This window comes from Exophiala xenobiotica (assembly GCF_000835505.1).
Source record: "Exophiala xenobiotica strain CBS 118157 unplaced genomic scaffold supercont1.6, whole genome shotgun sequence".
NCBI lineage: Eukaryota > Fungi > Ascomycota > Eurotiomycetes > Chaetothyriales > Herpotrichiellaceae > Exophiala > Exophiala xenobiotica.
The window spans coordinates 77,039-93,697 of NW_013562489.1; the positions used below are offsets into that span (position 1 = coordinate 77,039).

At 51.1% G+C, this 16,659-nt stretch overlaps 7 protein-coding genes across 7 annotated transcripts; 5 read left to right on the forward strand and 2 right to left on the reverse strand.

Moving 5' to 3' along the window:
- The first annotated feature begins 383 nt into the window (after window positions 1-383).
- Window positions 384-1,390, forward strand: PV05_09316 (V-type ATPase, C subunit). The gene is made up of 4 exons (XM_013455642.1): window positions 384-585; window positions 634-646; window positions 697-826; window positions 877-1,390. Exons 1-4 carry the CDS (start codon window positions 569-571, stop codon window positions 1,200-1,202), a joined length of 486 nt encoding a protein of 161 aa, XP_013311096.1. The 5' UTR covers window positions 384-568; the 3' UTR covers window positions 1,203-1,390.
- Window positions 1,391-1,583: 193 nt separating this feature from the next.
- Window positions 1,584-5,063, forward strand: PV05_09317 (uncharacterized protein). Its single transcript, XM_013455643.1, has 4 exons — window positions 1,584-1,866; window positions 1,919-1,939; window positions 1,992-2,123; window positions 2,174-5,063. Exons 1-4 carry the CDS (start codon window positions 1,790-1,792, stop codon window positions 4,188-4,190), a joined length of 2,247 nt encoding a protein of 748 aa, XP_013311097.1. The 5' UTR covers window positions 1,584-1,789; the 3' UTR covers window positions 4,191-5,063.
- A 215-nt stretch (window positions 5,064-5,278) lies between these two features.
- PV05_09318 (uncharacterized protein) lies at window positions 5,279-7,959 on the forward strand. Its single transcript, XM_013455644.1, has 3 exons — window positions 5,279-5,679; window positions 5,752-5,856; window positions 5,914-7,959. Exons 1-3 carry the CDS (start codon window positions 5,634-5,636, stop codon window positions 7,737-7,739), a joined length of 1,977 nt encoding a protein of 658 aa, XP_013311098.1. The 5' UTR covers window positions 5,279-5,633; the 3' UTR covers window positions 7,740-7,959.
- PV05_09319 (40S ribosomal protein S20) lies at window positions 7,785-8,592 on the reverse strand. Its single transcript, XM_013455645.1, has 2 exons — window positions 8,396-8,592; window positions 7,785-8,340 (listed from the first exon to the last, which is right to left on the reverse strand). Exons 1-2 carry the CDS (start codon window positions 8,435-8,437, stop codon window positions 8,032-8,034), a joined length of 351 nt encoding a protein of 116 aa, XP_013311099.1. The 5' UTR covers window positions 8,438-8,592; the 3' UTR covers window positions 7,785-8,031.
- A 110-nt stretch (window positions 8,593-8,702) lies between these two features.
- On the forward strand, window positions 8,703-10,819 carry PV05_09320 (uncharacterized protein; the record flags this gene model as incomplete). The annotated part of the gene is made up of 1 exon (XM_013455646.1): window positions 8,703-10,819. One exon carries the CDS (start codon window positions 8,703-8,705, stop codon window positions 10,809-10,811), a length of 2,109 nt encoding a protein of 702 aa, XP_013311100.1. The 3' UTR covers window positions 10,812-10,819.
- A 225-nt stretch (window positions 10,820-11,044) lies between these two features.
- On the forward strand, window positions 11,045-15,742 carry PV05_09321 (uncharacterized protein). Its single transcript, XM_013455647.1, has one exon. It carries the CDS (start codon window positions 11,400-11,402, stop codon window positions 15,189-15,191), a length of 3,792 nt encoding a protein of 1,263 aa, XP_013311101.1. The 5' UTR covers window positions 11,045-11,399; the 3' UTR covers window positions 15,192-15,742.
- Window positions 15,743-15,780: 38 nt separating this feature from the next.
- PV05_09322 (uncharacterized protein) lies at window positions 15,781-16,526 on the reverse strand (the record flags this gene model as incomplete). Its single annotated transcript, XM_013455648.1, has 3 exons — window positions 15,781-16,075; window positions 16,113-16,372; window positions 16,476-16,526. The coding sequence occupies 3 exons, from the start codon at window positions 16,524-16,526 to the stop codon at window positions 15,781-15,783; spliced, it is 606 nt and encodes a 201-aa protein (XP_013311102.1).
- Window positions 16,527-16,659: the final 133 nt, after the last annotated feature.

The following is a 16,659-nucleotide window of genomic DNA, read 5'->3' on the forward strand; positions in this document are numbered from 1 at the left end:
CCTGTGGGAGGAAGTCGTGGAAGGTTGATGTCCAGACAATCTGACTACTGGATCTTCTTGGCTTACCCAGCCTTGCTGCCGCTTTAACGTCTTGAATTTTGTTTTGGTCCACCACAGCGCTGTTTGCATTGCTTTGAGCATCACTACCAGCTTGTAAATGACTGATCTGATTTATAAAGAGAGACCGTTATAAGAGAACTTCCCAGCGAACTGTCACCAAGGCTATGAGATTCGGACGCTAGCATCGATGACGGCTAGCACCGAGATCAGCCCCGGCATCCAAGTGTAGGAAATTCAGGCGACAATGCAATCCGTAGGCTGCGAAGAAAAACACTCACTGGTCGTGGCAGACTGCTCCTCGCTAAACCATTCTGCCAACGAAATGAAACAGCCAGCTCAGTAGCAAGCACGCTTTCACGAGAATGTTGCAGCTTGGCGCTCGCATTCGTATTCAGGCACCAGCTATTCTGCGCCAATATAACCTTCCAGGGCAGCGCCATCCCATGTGCTGAGAACCTCCCTTCGTGAATATTGGAAGGTCCAGCTATCCTCCGTCTGGTCTTCAATCATGGCTTCAGATCTGTGGTAAGTCCACTGTCATGCCTCGCCAGCAACAATACTAACGCTTCCAAGCCCTGTTTACTCGGTGAGCTGGCGCTTTCTGTCCCCTCCGATGGCTTCAAATAATGTCCCTAGCCGTTCTTCGGAGCCATGGGTTGTGCAACGGCGATTGCATTGACGACTTTCGGTGCTTCGTACGGGACTGCGAAAGCTGGTGTCGGAGTGATGTCGGCAGGGATACTTCGACCTGATACAATCGTGAGAAGTATGCGCATGTGCAAGACAAGGTCGTTGCTGTTCTCACCGTGCGAGTAGGCTTGATGCCCATCCTAATGGCCGGAATTGTCGCCATTTATGGTCTTGTCATATCGATCCTCATCTCATATGGTATTTCAACCCGTCCAACACATCTTGCAACTAGCTTCACGCAGCTTGGAGCCGGTCTCGCTGTTGGGTTGTCTGGACTTGCGTCTGGCTTCAGCATCGGCATATGTGGGGACGCCGGTGTGCGAGCTACTGCTCAGCAGCCACGTCTATTTGTCGCAATGATGCTAATTCTTATATTTGCGGAAGTCCTTGGCCTGTATGGCATGATTGTGGCAATGCTGCTGTTGGCAAGAGGTGCTGGTAGCGGATGCTAGATTTGAACAAGCAGAAAGTCAACAGGAACGCTTCTTGAAGAGTGGCTTTACAGCCTTACCGCTCCTCAAAAAGAACAAGCCTCTTGACAAAAAAGGGAGCATCATGTGGCTTTGTCTAACAAAAGCGCTCTCGTCCCAGCAAGCAGTCTTCTTGTTGTTCGAGGCCATATTTCTGTAGTTCACCTTAGGCACCAAGTGCGTTGAAAGAGGTGTCCAGCTCATTAAACCAGGGTGACCGTCGCTCGCCGTACCACTTTTTCCATCCACAAGTTTTGGAATTTAATTGCTTGAAGAAGCCTAAATTAGAGCGGCGCTAGATCAGTCCTAAACCAGCATGACAACTCTCTACTCTCCGTTGACGATAGTTGGTCTGAACATTCTCGGAAAGTGACGCGGAGCTCATCTGGCTCTCTTGGTTGATCTGACAGCATCTTTCTTGCCATCACCTTATGCGATAACTCCTCTCTGTTGACGAAAACCCAAGGCGGCTCTGGACATGGAACGATAGCCCCTCGAATTCTACCGGAGTACCAAGTCCGCCACGAGATCCCCACGAGCGCCACGAGTATTACTTCCGTACCGGCAGGATGGCTATGAATAGGATGAGGAATGCGTTCGCGCCTCCGCGAAAGGGAGAGACCTTCGAACTCCGGGCTGGACTTGTGTACGTTCTCGTACGGCCCCTGCGAGATGAAAGTGCTGACAAGACTGACCAGATCACAATATGCCTACGAGCGGTAAGGACTGCAGTATCGATTCCCTAACCACAATCTAACGCACCGCCGCCAGCAAGGAAGCCATTCAAAAGACGATCATGGCGATGACCCTGGGCAAGGACGTGTCGGCATTGTTTCCAGATGTTCTCAAGAACATCGCAACGGCGGACCTCGATCAGAAGAAGCTGGTCTACTTATATCTCATGTTCGTGTCTCTGGTTCCGTCGAGGAAGTAAGGACGCTAATTGCTGTCAGGAATTACGCAAAATCGCATCCCGACCTCTGCATCCTCGCCGTCAACACATTCGTACAAGACTCCGAAGACCCCAACCCTCTGATCCGTGCCTTAGCAATTCGCACAATGGGCTGCATAAGAGTTGACAAGATGATTGACTATATGGAGGAACCACTGCGGAAGACTCTGAGCGACGAATCACCATATGTCCGCAAAACTGCTGCGATCTGTGTTGCGAAACTCTTCGACCTGAACCCGGCCATGTGTTTAGAAAACGGATTTCTTGAAAGATTACAGGAACTGATTGGTGATCCTAACCCAATGGTGGTCGCCAACTCCGTTCAGGCGCTGGCAGAAATAGGTGAATCAGCGCCCGAGACGAACGCTCTGCAAATCACCCCAAACACGTTGAAGAAGCTGCTTATGGCACTCAACGAATGCACGGAATGGGGCCGAGTGACCCTTCTCAGCACGCTGGCTGATTACAAACCTCAAGATGTCAAAGAAGCAGAGCATATCTGTGAAAGAGTGGCTCCCCAATTTCAGCACGTCAACTCCAGTGTTGTCGTATCTGCAGTCAAGGCCGTCTTTCTGCATATGAGACATCTACCTCTCGACACGCAAAAGTCATACCTCAAGAAAATGGCCCCGCCTCTTGTCACACTTGTCTCCTCAGCACCTGAAGTCCAGTATGTGGCGCTGCGAAACATCGACCTTTTACTTCAAAAACAGCCCGACATCCTCAGCAAAGAGATACGAGTCTTCTTTTGTAAATACAACGACCCTCCCTACGTCAAATTCCAGAAACTCGAGATCATGGTACGACTTGCGAATGAGTCCAACGTGGACCAGCTGCTCGCCGAACTGAAAGAATATGCCCTGGAGGTGGATATGGATCTCGTGCGGCGGGCTGTTAAAGCTATCGGACAAGTCGCCATTAAGATCGAGAGTGCAAGTGAAAGATGCGTGAATGCCCTTCTGGACTTGATCAACACCAAAGTCAATTATGTGGTTCAGGAGGTCATCGTTGTCATCAAAGACATTTTTCGGAAATATCCCGGCTACGAAGGGATCATACCAACCTTGTGCAAATGCATAGATGAACTGGATGAGCCAAATGCCAGGGGCTCGCTAATATGGATTGTGGGCGAGTATGCTGAGAAAATAAGCAACGCCGGTGACATCCTCGGTGGATTTGTCGACGGCTTTTCGGAAGAGTTCACGCAGACGCAGCTGCAAATTCTGACTGCAGTGGTCAAATTGTTCTTAAAACGGCCACAGGCCGCGCAGGGGCTTGTTCAGAAGGTCCTCCACGCAGCAACAGCCGAATCTGACAACCCAGATATTCGGGATCGAGCTTATGTCTACTGGCGACTACTTTCCAACACAATCGATCAAAATGCACCCAAGAATATCATCCTCTCCGAAAAGCCACCCATTACAACCACTATCGAATCATTACCTCCGACGCTCCTTGAAAGACTACTCACAGAACTCTCGACGCTTGCTTCGGTATACCACAAACCACCCGAGCAATTCGTTGGTCAAGGCCGCTTCGGTGCTGATGCTGTGCAAAGAGCTGCCATCGAGGAGCAAATGCAGAACGCAAGAGAAAATCCTTTGGCGGCGGCGGCTGCAGCTGCAGCAGTGCAAGGCAAAGTCCCTGAAGCACAGAACAACATGGAGAATCTACTTGATATTGACTTCGATGGTGCTGCTCCAGCCTCGGTGTCGGAAAAACCGGCAAACGGTCTATCCGGTCTCGAAGGCTTGGCCGGGACACCGCAACGAGTTGACTCGCCAGCAGTTGGTCAGCCGCCTGCTGCCAACAATATGGACGATCTCCTTGGCGTTTTTGGTAATGGCGAATCCTCCACGATGCCTAACACTTCAGGCTTTGCTGCGATGTCTGATAGTGATATCATGAATGGCTTTGCATCGATGGATTTATCGGGTTCCCAACCGCCACCACCGAAACAACAACTTGATAACGCAAGCGGAAAGAAGACGAATGAGGATCTGCTCTCATTATTCTAGCTGCGAGGTAAAGCCAGAGAATTGTCTACGCCTGATAAGACACCATCCTTTGCCATTATCAGTTGTTAACAACTTGTCGCTTGGCGATCCATCAAGACACTTTTGAAGCGACCGAGTGTTATCTGGAGCTGCGTTTGCCCATCTGCACAACTCACTGCTTCTTTACCCATTGAGACGAGCACATTGCGCGTGTAGGCACAAGCCATTGCAGGCTCACGCAAAATGTGGATGGAGCATTACTGTGCTTGGATAACTCACGACTTCACTCGATTCGCGACGGCTCAACTTTGTGCGCTTGAGAAGTCCTACTGAGCCTGTTTCAGCACCATATACGCAATTGTCTTGTGGCAAACCAGGCATTCGAGTACAAAATTATGAAGTTGCAGACTATATTGGGGAGCAGATTTCCTCGTCCCTGGTCGCTTTCTGGATTTCGAGACCTACGAGCTGCACCAGGCGCACCGAAGGAAGAGTATATACAGATTATGTTCTCTGGATGCTCTTTCCTGAATAGTAATTTGCCGATTGGGAGGACTCTTTCGAAGACATAGTGCTTTTCCGCTCAGAGATGAGTGTGCGAATATCTTGTCTTCATCGGCATCAGGAATTTCCTGCGGTGCCGAGATCAGCCATAGACTTTCGACGTAGGAGCAGGAGGAAGTGTTGGGGAGATGACACGAAGTTAGTCAAAACGTAGCTTTCCAATGCGACAATCAGAGCGTATGATGTGAGAAAGGCCAACGACGGTTCTGGGATATTCTGAGCCTGTACCTCGCAATCTGAATTGCGAACCTGTCAAGTCAAGTCAACTCAAAAGTGCATAATCCAAGTAGCATGTCGCAATAATAGGAGAGGCAACACGGTCGAAAGTCCACTAGCATTTTCAAATGGGTAGAAGCTTGACAAGATGCAATCAGTATTATCAAAACCGTGGGACGGTGAAGTCGATCGGTGATAGTGAAAATGGGACGAAGATTCTCTATTTTGCAACAACGCTATTCCTATCTCGCGTCCTGATTCGCAGGATCAATCCAAAGTCAATAGCTTGACTTTCGTTGCCAAAATTGTTTCCCTTCACTCACCATCAACAATAGCATACTGCGCGACGATCCGCCATCGTCTCTACGATCCTCTCTACGTTTTGCAGTGCTCGTGCTCAGACATGTCTTAACACTGATTATGATCAGCCATCGGCGTGGAAGCACATACATTCATCACAGCGTGTGATTGCAAACAGGAAACGATTTCGGAATATCACAGACGAAGCCGTCCTTCGGAAACATTCTCTCGCAGTGAAGGCAGCTTCACTTTAGACTGGCCGCCATTGGCAGGCTGCTTTCGAACATGAGATTACACAGAAAGCATACTGCAATCAACGATCTCTTACTTCGCGTCGTACTGGTCGGCCAAATTCCAACTCTGGCGGGCTTGCTCTAAATTGCAATGGTTGTCTGCAAATATTTCCTGCAGGGGAACTGCAAGTTTGGCAGTATGTTTGATGAACTCGATTGCCGGCTCTCCGGACGTGTTTGATATGATTTACTGACTTTGCCTTTCCCAGACAACTGCAGAAATGAGCATCCAGGAGGTGGCTTTAGTAGCCCAAACAGATTCGGGGCCTTAAGTAGCGGAGGTGGCAATCGCCTTGGAGGCGTTGGAAGCAGTGGTAAGTCTCAAGGCGAAATATTGATCAATCCATCGGAACTGAAATTCTTCGCTACAGGCCGACAAGACTCCTGGCGTATTAACAGCGTTGATGTGAGAACCGATTTGTCCTCTGATAAAGGTCGGCCGAAATGGATCTTGTCATCGTATGGTCCAGGCAGAGATCCTCCAGCTTCTATACTCGAGGGCAATGAGTACAGTCCGGAGGAGTTGCGGGTAAGATTCTACGAATTTGCAAGTCAAGGCAAGGAAGCCGAAGCCGACCAGGAAGCCATTGCCCTCTGGAACAAGGCGGACCAGGACATGAAGCATATTGTCAATAAAGTCGAAGATGTCAGCAGATTCATGGAAGATGCAGACAAAAAACATCCAAACAGATACGACATGCTGTCAATGGACGGCTCAAAATCTCGAGACGACTTCGTCAAGGGCCTCTCTAATACCACATCAAGCGGCGGATTTGGTCAAAGTTCTACCCCGAACCCATTTGCGAAGACCAGTGCTACTTCATTCGGCCAGCCGGGCCAACCCGGAGGATTTGGATCGTCTTCTCCCCTCGGAAAACCAGCATTCAGCCAGGGTGGGCTCGAAGGCGGAGGGGGATTCGGTCAGTCCGCCAGCGGAGGCTTTGGCCAAACGGCCTCGGCTGGCACATTTGGGACACCGGCTTTTGGTAGCCCGGGCTTCGGGCAGCCAGGACACGGTCAAGGCTCGCAATCTACTGCTTCGTTCGGACAACCTTCGCAACCCACAGGTACGTTTGGCCAGCCATCCCAACCTACGACAACATTCGGGCAGCAATCCCAACCGTCGTCAGGCTTTGGACAGCCAGCTTTCGGTGCGTCTGGCTTCGGTGCAAATGCATCTAAGAATCCTTTTGCGCCAGCTTCTGCATCAAGTGGGTTTGGGCAGGCGTCCTCAGGGTTTGGGCAATCATCACAGCCGACGGCGCCCTTTGGACAAGCCGGTCAAACCCCAGCTACGTTTGGTCAGCCGATTCAGTCTTCTACGACCTTTGGCCAGCCCTCTCAACCAACCTCTACCTTTGGGCAGTCCCCTGGCTTTGGAAACGCGGGCTTTGGGCAGTCTAACGGCACTTTTGGTCAACCCTCACAGCCTCAGTCAGGCTTTGGCCAGGCTGTGCAACCCAGTGCCTCACCGTTCGGCCAAGCTGCGAGTACACCCCCCGGTTTCGGTCAAGCCTCCCAGCCAAAAGCTTCTGGGTTTGGGCAGCCTTCATTCGGAACCAGTTCGACCCCAGCTTTTGGACAGCCAAGTGCTCCAGTAAACCCGTTCGGGATCAGATCTGCAGAGGAGCAACTTAAAGATGAGAACATGGAGACGACGTCTCCGGCTACGTCACGTCCAGCGTCTCGAGCAAATCCATTCGAAACAACATCTGCTCAAGGCTTTGCTCAACAATCTGCTCATTCCCCTGCTCAACTTGCACCTGCTGCAGCCCAGCCTATTCCAGTGGCTAGGCCGATTGTCAATACCTCCTCCACTTCCCATCCTCTCATCGGACGGCCTCCCCACGCTACTCATTATACTCAAAGTCTCCCACTCCAACCGACCCAGAAGAATGCTTCTGGCCAGGTGAGTTCGTACCGCGGACAAGGTGTGCAATATTTGGAGGGTACTCCATGCTACAGCCGACCAGATGGCAAAGGCTGGGAGAAGATTTGGTTCCCTGATGCTGGTGCGACGCCAGAGGTTGTGGCACTGAACAGAGAAGATAAAATGGATGATACTCAGGGTAAGGCAGACGAGTATACGGATGAAATTAAGGAGCAGTATAGATATCTGTTCGAAGAAGGACAGTTCAAGGACGGAAAGATCCCGTTGGTGCCGCCAATGCGAGAATGGAATGTGTACGATTTTTGAGCGCGGGCGATAATCAGGGTCAACGGCAACTCGATGCCACGAGGGTGATGCAATGCCTCAATTAACAAGCAATTAACAAGAAATTTTACATGAGAAGCATGGAGCACGGCGCACGCAACAACGGCTCAAGTCGAACAGGTGGAAGTTTCATTGGACGCTTCAGATTTGTTCCGCTCTTCATCTCGTCTTGTACAGTCGAATTAGCAAGCAGCCTTGGATTTCCTCCAGCACCGCGACAGTGACGAGGACATGACCCTTGGACCGTTCCGTAGCCTTGCGCAGTCTCTTTCGCTTAGGCAGCAATGGTAACCTCGACCTCGACACCGGCCTCGATGTTGATGATGATTTGCTTGACAACCTCAGTCGGGGCATTGAGATCGATCAGACGCTTGTGTATTCTCATCTCGTACATGTCCCACGTCTTGCTACCCTCACCACAGGGTGTCTTTCGGGTGGTGACCTTGAGAGTCTTGGTAGGCAGACGGACGGGACCCTTGACGCGGAGGTGCTTGGACTTTGCGCGCTCGAGCAGTTCGGAGCAGACCTTCTCAAGGGATTGGACTTTGCGAGAAGTCAGGGTGATGCGGATCTTGTGGATTTTCTGTTCATGAAGTCAGTAACCGATCGCGCACCCAGACCGCATTGTCAAGACATACCGGGCCCTCGCCGAAATCCTTCTCGGGCTTCTGGAAAGACATCTTTGCGCGTGAGCTATTGTCGGATTGATTTTGCGAAACTTGTAGTGTGGACTCGGAAGGCTTGAGAGAGCGTCGTCGCCAGTCAAGACCTGAACAACTGCGGTTCGGTAAAGTGATGAAAGGCTAAAGAAAAGATTAGAGTCACAAGTCGGTGCTGTAGCCGTAACACAAGCCATATTGAAAATTCGTTGTGCCTGGCCAAGACTTGCAGCTTATGTAATAATTACGCTAACCACTTCTAGTGGAACTCAGATGGTCCGGCATAATGACTGGCGGACTTCACATCGAGGAACACGATCTGTATGACATTGTCTTCAAAGAGCCGAGAAGCTGGACCGCTGGCATGGATGTCATCCCTGGTGTCGAAGGTCAGATCCCCCCGCTGGCTACATTTCCGGGGTCTAGCGTCAGAAGCAGCCTGCCCGGGGCCGAGTGGGAGGACTATCTGAATTCCTGGCTGTTCAGTATCGAGTTCAGATTAAGGCTACGGGACAACGATTTCTCAAAACTTCGAATCTCGCAAACCACCAGTGGTGCGGAGTTCCTGCTTTCGCTGTTCAAGGCGTCACGACATGAAAATTTGGCATCGTCGAAGTCACAGAAAGAACGACTCTTGATGAAACGAGCTTACATGCTTCTAAGACGACTTCTCCTAGAGATAAATGTGCCCTTCGATTGCGAGCTTTCGAAATTGATCGACCTGCTGTGCTTGGCTAGCTCTATTTATGCCTCAGTTACGGATTGGAAGACCACTGTCATGTCGCTATGGAAGAGGAACAAAGCGCAAATGACCAGTGCGGTCGAAGGCTGGAAGAAGGTCACGTCCCAGCTACTTTCGACTCAGCCAGATTCAGTGTTGCTCTCCGACCATTATCGTCTCTTCAACTCTTGGCTCAAGATATCACCCGAAACAGGTCTGGTGTTGATGACCGGTTCTGATTACCTCGAAATTTTGATGGAGGCGTACGGTGCCCTGCAGACGACATCTGACTTGGCGACAGCGCAAAAGCTCTCGACGGAGCATATTTTTTACTGCTTGCGGAGCCTCATGTCGGACGGTCTGAAGCATGGTTCCCTGCTGCTGGACCACCTATACCATATGAAATCAGAGGCTGACCGAGTGGCAAAGTCCAACCATTCTCAGCCGACACTATGCTCGAGCCTGGTATGCCATACATCGTTCCTCAGACACCTAGCTGCTGATGACTTTGTCAACTCTGGGAAAAGAGGTCAGGGATTGGTTGATGCCCTCACCACCTATCGCCAGAATACTGCACACCTGCATCCACCAATGGCACCTCGACGACGGAAAATTCCAAAGGGCAAGGGCAAGGCCGATGTGCATGAAGAAATGCATATCCATAAAGCATCCCAGATCTCCCAAGTCCACGATTTGTTCCCCGATTTACCCAATCATTATGTCCTTAAGCTTCTTGACAATTTCAATGATGACACTGAAGCGGTGATCGCTGCCTTGCTGGAACCAGAGTCCCTTCCTGCAAACCTGCGCGAACCAGGTTCGTTGGAAGGCATTTCAGTGGACGTTGACGGGCCACCACCTGAACTGGCACCACATTCGACGCCGCCGCTGCCTCCCCAAAGGAAGAATGTTTTTGATGGAGATGACTTTGATACCTTGCGTATATCGGCAAGTCGTTTACACAAAGGCCGGAAAGAGGTCACAGTCGGAAAGGGTACTGAGGACGAACATACTCGAAGAAAAGCGGCCATTATGGCAGCCTTGGCAGCCTTTGATTCTGATGACGACGAACGAGATGACACTTATGACGTTGCCGATGTTGGTGGGACAGTCGATTCCACATTGGACACTGACAGTCGACCCAAATCGGAAAGAAATCTTGAGCAGAACCCGCATGAAGAGTCATTGTTCCGCGCTTGGAAAGACAATGAAGGGCTTTTTGCACGAGAGAGCAAGATCCGAGCCTCTCCAGTGCGGCAAGACCTGAAGCGGGCGACCGGCATGAGCGATGAGCAGCTCGAAGGATGGGCAATCATGTTGAAGAAGGATCCAAAATTGCAAGATCGCTTGGAGAAGAAATACGCAGTCTCAGGCACTTTCCGAGGAAACCAGACTGCGCTCGGGTCGACGAGATGGCAAGGGGACACTCCTGATGACAGTGAAGAAGCTGATAACAGCAGTGGCGGACGTCGCATGGGTCAAGCGCAAATTCGCGGGAGCCGCACATGGGGCCGTGGTCGAGGCGGGAGCACAGGGGGTCCAAGTGGCGAGGCTTCCACTCAAGCGGCACGAAAGCGAAAGGAACAGGGTAGAGGTCGGGGCGGAGCGAACCATAGTCGACGCGAAGGCCGAGCGCGGAAGATGGGCAGAGGGATGGCAGGGCCGTCAAGCTGATTGTAGAGGTAGTGCACTCAGCATCAAGGTCTGAATAAGATAGCAGCCTTTCTCCCGCATCCAGCTCGCCAGACACTGTCACTGTGTACTACGTACAAGGAAGAAAGGGATGAAACAATCGCTTAAGCTTCCTATTCTGTCCAAGTGCGTCATTTGCTGCACACTCTGTTTGCAGTGTTTGACAAGGGACAATTTAACTCCGCATGATTGATCAGTGTCGCATGCCTTTGTATCTGAAGCAATCGATCTTCAGTCGCGAGGTAACGATAACAATTACTGTCAATCCTTCAACTTTGCATTGCAGCCTGCTCGTAACTCGGTGAGAAACCATCTTGAAGCCGCTGAAAGGTGCCGGTTTCCACGAGATCTTCGCGTATCAACAGGCAGATCAGTCTTGAACCTCCACGCCCAATTCGATCGATCAATACCATACAGCCTCTAACTCAAGGCTCTTACGATTTCTATCTGGCGAGCTTAGGGGCTTCTACCTGTCTTTAAGGACTTTGGTCGACGTTGCGATTGCTTGATCATCAAGCGACATGCCATTCTTGAGCTGAGGAGGGTCATTCTGAGTGAAAACGGCTGGAAATGACAGACGTGCATACAGTCAATGGCACCACGAACGGAGCTAACCAGCCGAATCTCGACACTTCCAACATCCTCCAGGCGTTGGAACTCATCCACCGTCCCACGACCAAGAACGAAGTCCGGAGACATGCCTCGGATTACCTGGAGAATCTGAAAAACAGCAATGACGCGCCTCAGTATGGATACGCCCTTTCCACAGACCGGTCGCAGCCACCTCTTGTACGGCACTTCGGTCTCTCGCTGCTGAGCCACGTCATCCGACACGAGGGTTACAATTTATCAGAAGAGCAGAATGGCCAGCTCCGCAATTGTGTGCTTGATCTTGGCCGGTCAATCCTGGCTTCGGATTTGGCTTTCATCCGTAACAAAATTGCCGAACTCTGGATCGAGCTTGCCAAACGAAGCTGGGCCCTGGATTGGTTCGATTTAGATGAGCAGCTTGTCAAGCTGTGGTTTCAAGATCTCGTACATAAAGATTTCGTGCTTACCGTGCTGGAGAATCTTTCAGAGGATGCCTTTGTTCGCGATGACAGTATTGCGGTGCTCCGTGGACGGGATTTCAACTCTGCTCTCGTGGAGATTTTCACCTCAAGCGCCAATTTCTCGGGCGGGATCAAGCTTGGTGACACCTTACACCATGTACGATTCGGAGAGGAAGGCTGGCTTGTCAGGATCAAACAATGCCTTGACGAGTGCGTGAGCACCCAGATCACAGGCGGCGTCAAGGAAACAGCCCTCAAGGCTCTAGCCACTCTACGGTCAGCTTTCCTCTGGGTGATGACTCCGGCAATTGTACATTCAATGAGTTTGGCAATAACATGCAATTTTTTGACACAGACGGATCCGGATCTTGTCTTGGCGGCTGTTGACGTCCTCTTGTCTCTCTACGGCAGACCTCGGATGGAGGAAACAGAAGTACAAGCGCTTGTTCACCCTCTCCTCCAACCTGAGAGCATTTCCACGTTCCGGCAACTTTACTCGTGGTCTACAGTCTCGGTTGAAGACATCGAAAGCAGCACTTACACCATTTCCAAGAAATTGTCAGAACTGATGTCTCTCTTATCCGATCATATGTGTCAGTTCGCACCTCCAGATGTCGGTAGTCTCGATCTCGGCCCGTTCCTGCACCTCCTTATTGCTATGGCTGAGCACGACAGTCTGATTGTGTCGATCCCGGTCGTCCATTCTTGGGTGAAATTGCTGGAGGTACCATCTTGGAGGAAAGCACCTGTCGTTCTTCAATGCATTGGTCCTCTTCTACAGGTGTCATCACAACGACTCATTCAATACGACCAACTCCCTGAAGATACGCAGAATCCAGTTGTGATTTTCGTCAACGAAGAGATCGAATTGTTTCCTGAGCGCCAAGGGTTCTACCTTAACTACCGCAAACTCTGCTCAGCGGTTGTCGAATGGATATGCTACGCTCAGTTGGAAGAGGCTATGCAAGCAGTCTTGAAAAGAGCTGATGAGCTCCTGGACGAGATCCAGACCGTGGAGCAGCGGCTTGACCTTGACAGATACGAGAGAGTCTCCATGAACGTGCTCAAGGCAGACGCACATTTCGCCATGATTGACGCGGCTTTCAAGGGTCTCGATCGATGGCAAAACACGCATCGAGAGAATTTGACCACAGAGCAGGAGCAAATGAGTCAGAAAGTGAGAGAGGCGGCCAAAGCATGGACACTGAACATGATGAATCAAAGAGACTTTAAAGATCCTCAGATCAGGCAACGTCAGATCAAAACCGCGGTGGAAATCTCGAACAGAGCATTGCAGAAAGATACCGGTTTTGCGTTTAATGTCCTCGAGCATATTCTGTCGTCCTTCATCATCAATAATCAGCAGAACCGGATCTATGCCGAGGCTGTGGGCGAGCTGCACAGTTATGCCACTTCCGAGCTTAGACGTCTGTCGCTGCAGCATGCTGACTACTTTGCCACCTTCTATGAGCAGCTTCAGATCAAGTTTACGGATCTTGTAAATCAACTGGGCGGAGACGAGCGGCTAGAAATCGACCTCGAATCGACCTTGTTCTCCGTTATACAGCGTGCAACAGCAGTGGATTATGCTGAACGTCATGCCAAGTTGCAAGAGTTTCTTCAACCCATGGCTGCTGCTTGGGCTGACGAGAGCCTTCAAGCCACACTTCAGAGTTTCGAATCCTTCGCTCACTCACAAGCTTTTGATCAGATAGGACCCTATATGGCGTCGATACAGGCAGTCAATGTTGAGGACTGGTCCTCGGTTCCATATGACAATCGGGGACTGCAGATTCAGCAAGAAATGTCGACTGGTTATGCCAAATTACCCTTGCGGAAATCGAGGATACTTCTCACCATATCGACGGAAAGACTTGAGGAAGGCTCGCCCCTCCACAAGATGGTCTGCGAGTTGTGGTCGCCCATGGTCCCAAACATGCTGAGTCATGTGTTGCGGCTTACCAGCTACAACCACCAATTGCACAATCCTTCCTCGTGGCCAAATGCGACGCCTGAGATGGAGCCAGTCCTTCGGCGTGTCCTTCGAGACCGGTATTGGCAGTCAGGAATCTCGGCCGGGTCCATGAACGAGTTCCACAGCAAAGTCAAATCGACAAAGGTGACTCTGGAAGGGTTCGCGTCGTCTGTACGTGGACGAATACGACAAAATCTCGAGCAATGCTACAGCATCCTCCACACGTTGGGTCGACTGGGCCCGGTTTTCTACGGCCTGCAGCAACTTCCGGAAATGATAGCTGAAGCCGCCATTGACACCGCAGCACCATTGAGTCCGCACCACTTCTCCGTACTGCTGCAAATGCTTCCGAAATTGATCGACGAGTGCCCGCCCGAGAGTCGGCAGCAGTTTCTAACTCCCATTTTGTCATCGCTCCTTCAACAGACGGACAACAAGCTTTCCAGTGAATGGGTCAAGATGACCGAACGGAAGCAGGTCAAACACGAGGAAGAAAACCTCAATGATGAGATGCGCGACGACTCTGTCCTCCGCCAAATGACCTATAAGGCTGTCAACCTGGTGGCGCACTGGCTGAATCCCAAGCGAGAACAGCAGCTCAGCAGCAAAAAGGCAATTGTTAATGGCAATTACTTGACCCAGGGAAATCAGCAAACGATGCGAGAATTCTTGCTCTCCAACGTCCGTATTCTCGACCGCTTACTCGTCTTCATCAGGCACGCACTTGCTTTCCGCGACCTGCGATCATGCTCTACAATGCTAGACTGTGCGCGGCGAACTGTTCCTGAATTCGCATCCGAGCACTTCATATCAGGCCAGGAAGCTGCAGCGGTGCGCGAGTTCATCTCAACCGACATGCTCAAGACGGCAATCACCTGCTTAAATGACGGCTATTTCGCCGATCACCAGCAGCATTATGCTCAGCTCATTGCGACCATATGGCTATCGTACGGCCTGCCCGCCCACGTTCCGGCAACGGAAGGGACACCGGCGCACGATCGTCCGCCGTTGACCTCGACGCCACGGGATGTGATCCTGAGCCTGCCTGGGATGACGGAGCCAAGGGTCGACAATGCTGCTTCACAGCTGCTACAAGAGGGCCTGGCAGGGCGATCCAAAAAGCTCCGAGCAATTATCCTGTCTCTGCTGGAAGGGGTCCGAGGTGTCAGACTCAGTGAACTTGGTAAGATCGACATGAGGCAGCAGCAGTCGAAGATCCTTGAGAAATACAAGCAGCGCGAATTGTTGGGAATGCAAGGCGTCGACGACAGCGGCAAAGCTACTGGGGATGGTGGAGTTGATTTCGGTGGTGTGGCTGACATGTTTGCGGGTTAGAGACTTGATGCTATGGGCGGCCAGGAAGAAGTGAACAGCGATCTCGGCAGCAGACGGTTCATTTTAAGAAAGGCTCGCTCGTTTTGAATAACTGTGCTTCCGTGTGGAAGATGAGACATGGGCCTGGCTGGCAGATCAAGTACGTGTATGCGATGCATATTCGAAAAAACCAGCATTTGCCCAATAGACATTCCCATCATGGCGAAGAAAGTTCAATAGAAGACTGAGCTGGGTGGAGGGAAAAGACAGCTGTAAGAGACAAAGATTGTAGGAGCTGAGGAATATCACACTGGAGGAGGTTGCAATGATGAAGAGGGGCCACTGTCAATACGGAGTTCAAGTGTCACTAGGAGTGCTTCGCTGTCAGTTCTCCTAGGGAAGGCTAGGACCAGGTACGACGAAGAACGAAAGTCCAAGGCATCGGCTCGAATCTTTGTTGGTTGCCCAGGTCGGCGGCTTCAGGTTTATGAATGCATGCCCTTGGCCTCCCACTCGGCCTGCTTCCAGTCATGCTCCGCCATTCTGCCCCTTCCTGTACCAGCCGTTCTAAGTATGTACATAGCTTCTTCTTCGTCAAAACGCTCCTCAGCTATTGAACATCGTATGCCTTGAGGCCCGGAATGGATGCACTGATACAGAGGGCACCAGATATAGTGTTCAGGTGTCTACCCAGGATTTTGCGGACATATCGATTCAAGTGGTATTCGTCAAACGTTTGTCGATCATTCGGTCGTCCTTGATGGCACAGCAGTGTATGTCGGGCGTACAAATCTGGAGAGCCCACTGTCAGCTTATGTCTTCCAAATGATTCTCGCATGATCGAGCTTCTTGATGCAACTTTGTCCCTTCTGGTTCTTGGGTGCGCAGCGTCCTTGAAACGCTTCCTTCCCGTGTAATCAACATAGACTCTTCAGCACTTACCTGTCACTGTTGTATGCCTTGCTCTGGCTTCCCAAGAGCTCCTTTTCCCTTGCCAAATCCGCATAATACCTTCTAACCTGATCGCGATCTTCTTCTGCCTGCAGTACTGGAATCAGGTGAATGCGTGACCACATCTTTTCGCGGGCCATTTCGTGCTTCTCCCGTTGTCCAAGGAAGGTTTTCCGCCAGCCATAAGCCATAATCAGCCCTACACCAAGTAGGTAATAGGCAGGTTTGAAGCCGCGGGTTGGGAGGTTGCGCTGCGTAAGAAAGTGTTAGCAGCTGTATTGAAGACAGGACGAGCAGGTGTGTGCAATTCCGGAGAGTCTCGGTCGACATGAGGGTGGACAGTTCCAAACGTACCCTATATTGGACGGCTTCGTAGCCGCCAGTGGGCGGAAGATCCTGAGGCATCTCTTGAAGACGATGTTATGAAACCGGCCGACATCAACGTATGTGAGGTGGTTGCGGGCAGCTTTGAATTGAGATGGAGTCAATTGGGTCGGCCGGGGGAGATAAGAGCGGCAAGATCAAAGGCTAGCCACGT